The following is a 5434-nucleotide window of genomic DNA, read 5'->3' as shown; positions in this document are numbered from 1 at the left end:
TTTATATATATAAATATTTATATGTATAAATAATATTTAAAAAGTATAATTAAATGCATAACTTTTATCAAATGCATAACTTCATGTACCTGTCTCATTTACAAAATCTGGATGCTGCGGTGGCATTATTTCGGACTCGATAACGGGTGTATAGTAATTAAAATTACCTACAACTTCACGTGGAACTCCTGTAGAAAAGAAATATGTATATGCGAATTAAGTAGCCGGAAATAGTTAGTACGTAATAAAGAATGTTTAAAATTATATTAAAATTACCAATGCCAAAACATTCTCGACTCAAAGAAATATCGTCAATTGCTATATCACTTTTGGAAGAATATCCTCTGGACGCTTCAAATTGCAAGTGATACCTGCAGATATTTTATCTCGATAAAATTAAATTCTTTATTTTTGAAACGAAAATTAGTTAAATTTTATGTTTTATTTAAATGCGTATATACATAATTTTCTGTATTTACCTATATTTTATATCAGGTAGAGCAACAGCTTCATTATACCAAATATCGCTATTAGTTCCGTAGGACCACCATAAGTTTTCGGTATGATTTCCGTGTGGTCTTACTTGGACCAAAAAGAGTCCAAGAGATGCGGCATGTGGACCATGTTTGTGATAGAAAAACCGTATCTAAAAATATATTATCCATTTCTAAGATATTTGTTAAAATAACTAGTACAAATCTTTCACTAAAAGTAGAATAAATTTTTAGATGCAAATATCTATCAGAATAATAATTGTCAAATTAGATTTTCCAAATATATTATCAAAGAGAAAACGCATTGTGTACATATTATTCATAGTAAACAAAAATAAAATCTAAGTGGTATAATCTGAGCAATAATAGTTTTAATACTCCTTAAAAAAAATTTGTAATAAAAAAATAAAATACATTGAATAATTATTAATGGCTTATCCGCAGACAAGATTAAATAATAAATAATTTCTCTCTTTCTCTCTCTCTCTCTCTCTCTCTCTCTCTCTCTCTCTCTCTCTCTCTCTTTCTCTCTCATATTAAATTAAATCACTTTGATTTTGCTTATTATAATTCATGACTTGACTTTATCGATCTCAGATTTGAATTACTTCATTTGATTTAATACCGTTTTTTAAAAATAAATATACATATCGATTCAATACTTCTGTTTTCAGAAATTTAACATACTTATATTAATATTATACTTATATTAAATATTACATCTATATAATATATTAGGTAGATTATATCATTAAATAACCGAATAAATATATGAACATACTTGACATGATTTATAATAAGGACTTTTAGGGTTGTTGGCATAAGGTGGTGTTGGATTATATAGAGGACTTGTAATGGTGCCTCGACTGCCATATTTCATATCTTTAGAAGCCATGTTTACAAACGCGTACGTTCCTGTCAAATAGATGACAATTTAATTTTCTTCTAATGTGTTTTCGCTGCTTGATGTAATCTCAAGTACATACCAGTTTCGTTACGGTAAGTATGATCGTAACTGGGTCCAGTTCTTTCGGTTGGCGTAGGACCTTTATGAAGAGTCCAATTTAGAGGTCTTTCAGGAACGTTCGTCCATCCGCACCAACCATCTTCGAAGTTACACCTCGCATTCTTTGGAATCTTGTCTGTGAAATATTTAAATATCCAATTGTATGAACCTACATCTCAAAGACGAAGCATAAAGAATTTTATATCATAAGTTCTGATATTCAAGGAAACATAAAATAACGAATTTAAGACGTACGCACCGCACTCGAGTGCTTCGTCCTCGCCATCGGGACAATCTTTCGTGAAATCGCAGATACGGGTTCTGTTTAAGCAGGAACCGTTGTTACACCGAAACATATCTTCCGTACAATCTCCAATGGATTCTAAAAATAGACACGCGAAAGAGTTACCACTTCAATTATAGAACTAACTTTATATACTGCATTAATTTCTTTTAATACTATGATTGCAATCGCATAATACATCTTCTTCAAAATCAACCATCGATTATGCTTAAAAAGTCTTATAATATAATCAATCTTATTTTTCATTTAAATAATTTAATGTATAAATTCCATGTATGAAGAACGAATTATGTAAATTAAACAGAGAGTAAGGTCATTGTATATACAAATGCCACAGTTATCATTAAAATATACATGAGAAAAAAATGCTGTTGAATCAACAGTGTCAGTCTAATTGGGAATAATTTTGTTAATTTAATGACAGTATTAATGAAATAAATATGTCATACTCCTGTTTGAATAAACAAGTTTGTCTAAATTAAACAGTAGCAATTGAAAAATTTTCTTATATCAATCATATATTATTATGTAGTTACATTAAATATTTTTTTATTTTAATTACATAATGAAATAAAAAAACTTTTGTAATGCAATTGAATTTAGTTTAATAAGTTAAACCTGTTATTAGTTTTTTCATTACATAAAATGATTAATACAAATCAATGATATAGTCAATTGACTGCCAACGGTTAATATAAATACTTCTTCAAATTGATTAAAATACAATTTACATAATCTAACAATTTTTTTATATAGTTTATAAATAATTTGTTATATTAAATTTAAATATATTACATGAATCATCAGCATATCAAATAGAAATTATTTTGTATTGATTACACATCTGCTCGATACAATTGAAATATACAATTATCAATACATTTATCTTATTACACACAACAATATAGTCAATTTTGTTATAATTAATACGAATATATCTCTTGATTGAAATATAATTTACTTGATCTAAGAATCTTTTTGTACAATTGTATAAATTATTTATTATATGTATTATACAATTTTAAATATTACATGAATCATATATTTTATTTATAGACAAATAGAAATTGTTTCACATTGATTAACACATTTGCTTAACAATTAATATATTTATTCGCGAAATATGATCATGGCACAAGTCGGAATGGATTTCGGAATTGTTCAATTATTCCCTAGATTTTTATTGTGCTTTCTAGAAAAAACGGAATAATTCCTATTGGAATCTATTGTGACTTGTTCCGTGATAGGTGACCAGAATGGATCAAATAATAATCGAATGCTAAAGTGTTCAGACAAGCGATTATAGCTAAGCGTTAGGCCAATATTATATGGATCCATTTTTTGTCGTACAACAAATTATGCAAGCGTGTTAATTAACTACAAGACAGAGAGAATCTCGGATCTCTTTGTCCTATAGCTAATTAACAAGCTTGAAAAATTTATCGTACGATAAAAAACGGACACATATAATATTGGCCTTAGACTGCTATTTCATTTAAGCGTTTTTGTCGTACGACAAATTTTTCAAGCTTGTTGATTGATTATAAGATAGAGAGATTCGAGGACCTCTCTGTCCTGCACACATTTGTCGTACGACAAAACGCAAATGAAATAGCAGCCTTAGCGTGTTAGATTACCTTTAGAGATCTTAGAGTCGAATCTTTTCATATTCGATTATCATTTTTTAAAATTGTAAAATATGCATTTTTAAAAATTATAAAAATTATAAAATGCATAATTATAATTAATGAACTATATGTGAAACTATATAAAATAATTCTACATAAGAATAATAAAAAAAATAAGAACTTATGTAAAAATTAAAAACAATTATTTTTTTTAAATGTAACATTCGAATCAATTACATTGATTCGAAGTCAAAGTTAAATTTATTTCGGAATTAGTACTACTAATAACTTATTGAGTTTCTGTTATTTTGTTATATAGTTTCGTCAACTTTATAAATATTTTATACAACTAAATTCAATATTGATTTAACAATACCTTCAATTCAACATGCTTTTAATTTATCATTATATGTCCTTAAGTCAAATCGATATGTTATTGTTACAAATAAAAGAGTAAAATTAAGTCAATAATAAATAGAGTTGAATTAACTTCCGTCTGTGACAGTTCGTGATACATGCAGTTATTTGCATACTCAATGTATCGTTTTATTCATTTAGCAGCATTTTTTTCTCAATGTAGGCGTCATTGATACAACACGATAATCTTAATATTTCGTTAATTATTTGAAAATATTTGTATTAATTACCTGAAAAGCAATTAACTAGGCGAAGGTTGTCAACGCCGATGCTCGAATTAGAAAAGGGTACATAGACCTCTAAAACTAATTTATAGGACTGATCAATCGCGCGTAATGAAAAACTTATTTTCTTCCACCTAAAACAACGTTTAAGCATATTTTTTAGATTTATTTTCTGAAAAATTTATATTATCACAATATATCGTAAAAAATATTCTTATGCATATACATGGAGGTATTATTTCCGCTTTTTGTCACCGCGATGGAGCTCATGTTGTTAGTTTGTATGACGAGATTTATGAATCCGTTTTCCATTTCCACCATATAAAGTGAAAATTCGATACGGCAACGCGGACCTGTACGCGGAATCGATTTGGACCATATATGAGCATCCCCTTTGCCGCTGAACCACAGAAAGTGGCCTTAAAAGGAGAATGAAACATTAATTAATTTTCGTAGACACAGTTTTACTGTGTCATATGGCATCGTAATTATATTTCAATTTTAAAATGATTATAGATTGGATTTTCGTTAATTTTAATACGATTCTAGTTTTACATATGTATAGACCAAATTCTCGGTGTCATGAATTCATGATCTTGGGATTATAATAACGTATTATTTATTTTAATTATCTTTTTTTTATGATAATTTTTCTTTTGAAAAATAATGTATGAAAATTACTCAAAAATTTTCGTACCATTTGAGGAATTATTAGCATCCGTGTTCGGAAAAGTTCTTGACAGACTGGTGCGCGCTTTAACTTTCTTAAAACCATGGGTATCGTTCCACGACCAATCGCAATCCGTGTCAAGGTCGCAATAGCCCATTTGCGGATAGTGAGGTGAGTGTTTTGACGGTAGAGCTGCCAGAAGATCCTTAAAACTCTTTCCATGCCACATGCTGATCTTAGAGCCGCATGTCATTGTGATGTAACAACAAAACAGGACGATCCCAAACAACAATCTGCCGTTGCTGCCGTTATATACAGACACATGTCGACGATTACACGTGCGACTCGCCTGACTATAACCCGCGATGGTGGTCGCCAGTTTCGGCCGCGTGTCGTTGATCATTACTTCGCAATTTCGTCCAGTGGCTGTTTAATAATTTCAGACGAGGTCATGCGCAACATCGCGCATTCTGCTTTTCGGAGATAGCAGACATGATTCTACAAACGTAGCTGCTTCTTGATGAGAATTAGAATTTAGAAAGAATTCTGAGAGAGAACGTTGAAAATACGTTTCAAGAGTACTAGCGACACGCTGTGAGAAATTTACAACGATGAGCGCAGTGAAATGAGTTTTGATATCATGAACCTCCTTGGATATGATCGTCTTCCATTATTTCCCAAACTGAAATCA

General features: G+C 29.7%; 1 protein-coding gene across 2 annotated transcripts in view; it reads right to left on the bottom strand.

Annotated features, from left to right (window-relative positions):
- Positions 1–5355, bottom strand: part of LOC108684988 (ALK tyrosine kinase receptor) — a 12897-nt gene extending 7542 nt beyond the window's left edge. For both annotated transcript variants that reach the window (XR_001931657.1, XM_018189569.1), the window contains exons 1-9: positions 4771–5355; positions 4300–4492; positions 4080–4207; positions 1760–1882; positions 1481–1636; positions 1276–1409; positions 480–646; positions 277–371; positions 90–188 (exon numbers count right to left, since the gene is read on the bottom strand). Coding sequence is in view for 1 of the 2 variants with exons in the window: in XM_018189569.1 (XP_018045058.1) it covers positions 90–188; positions 277–371; positions 480–646; positions 1276–1409; positions 1481–1636; positions 1760–1882; positions 4080–4207; positions 4300–4492; positions 4771–5146 (1471 nt within the window). In the remaining variant the exon portion in view is untranslated. The remainder of the gene's footprint in view (positions 1–89; positions 189–276; positions 372–479; positions 647–1275; positions 1410–1480; positions 1637–1759; positions 1883–4079; positions 4208–4299; positions 4493–4770) is intronic.
- Positions 5356–5434: the final 79 nt, after the last annotated feature.

The sequence above is a fragment of the Atta colombica genome, unplaced genomic scaffold (genome assembly GCF_001594045.1).
Source record: "Atta colombica isolate Treedump-2 unplaced genomic scaffold, Acol1.0 scaffold141, whole genome shotgun sequence".
Taxonomy (NCBI): domain Eukaryota; kingdom Metazoa; phylum Arthropoda; class Insecta; order Hymenoptera; family Formicidae; genus Atta; species Atta colombica.
This window is presented reverse-complemented; position numbering and strand designations above follow the sequence as displayed.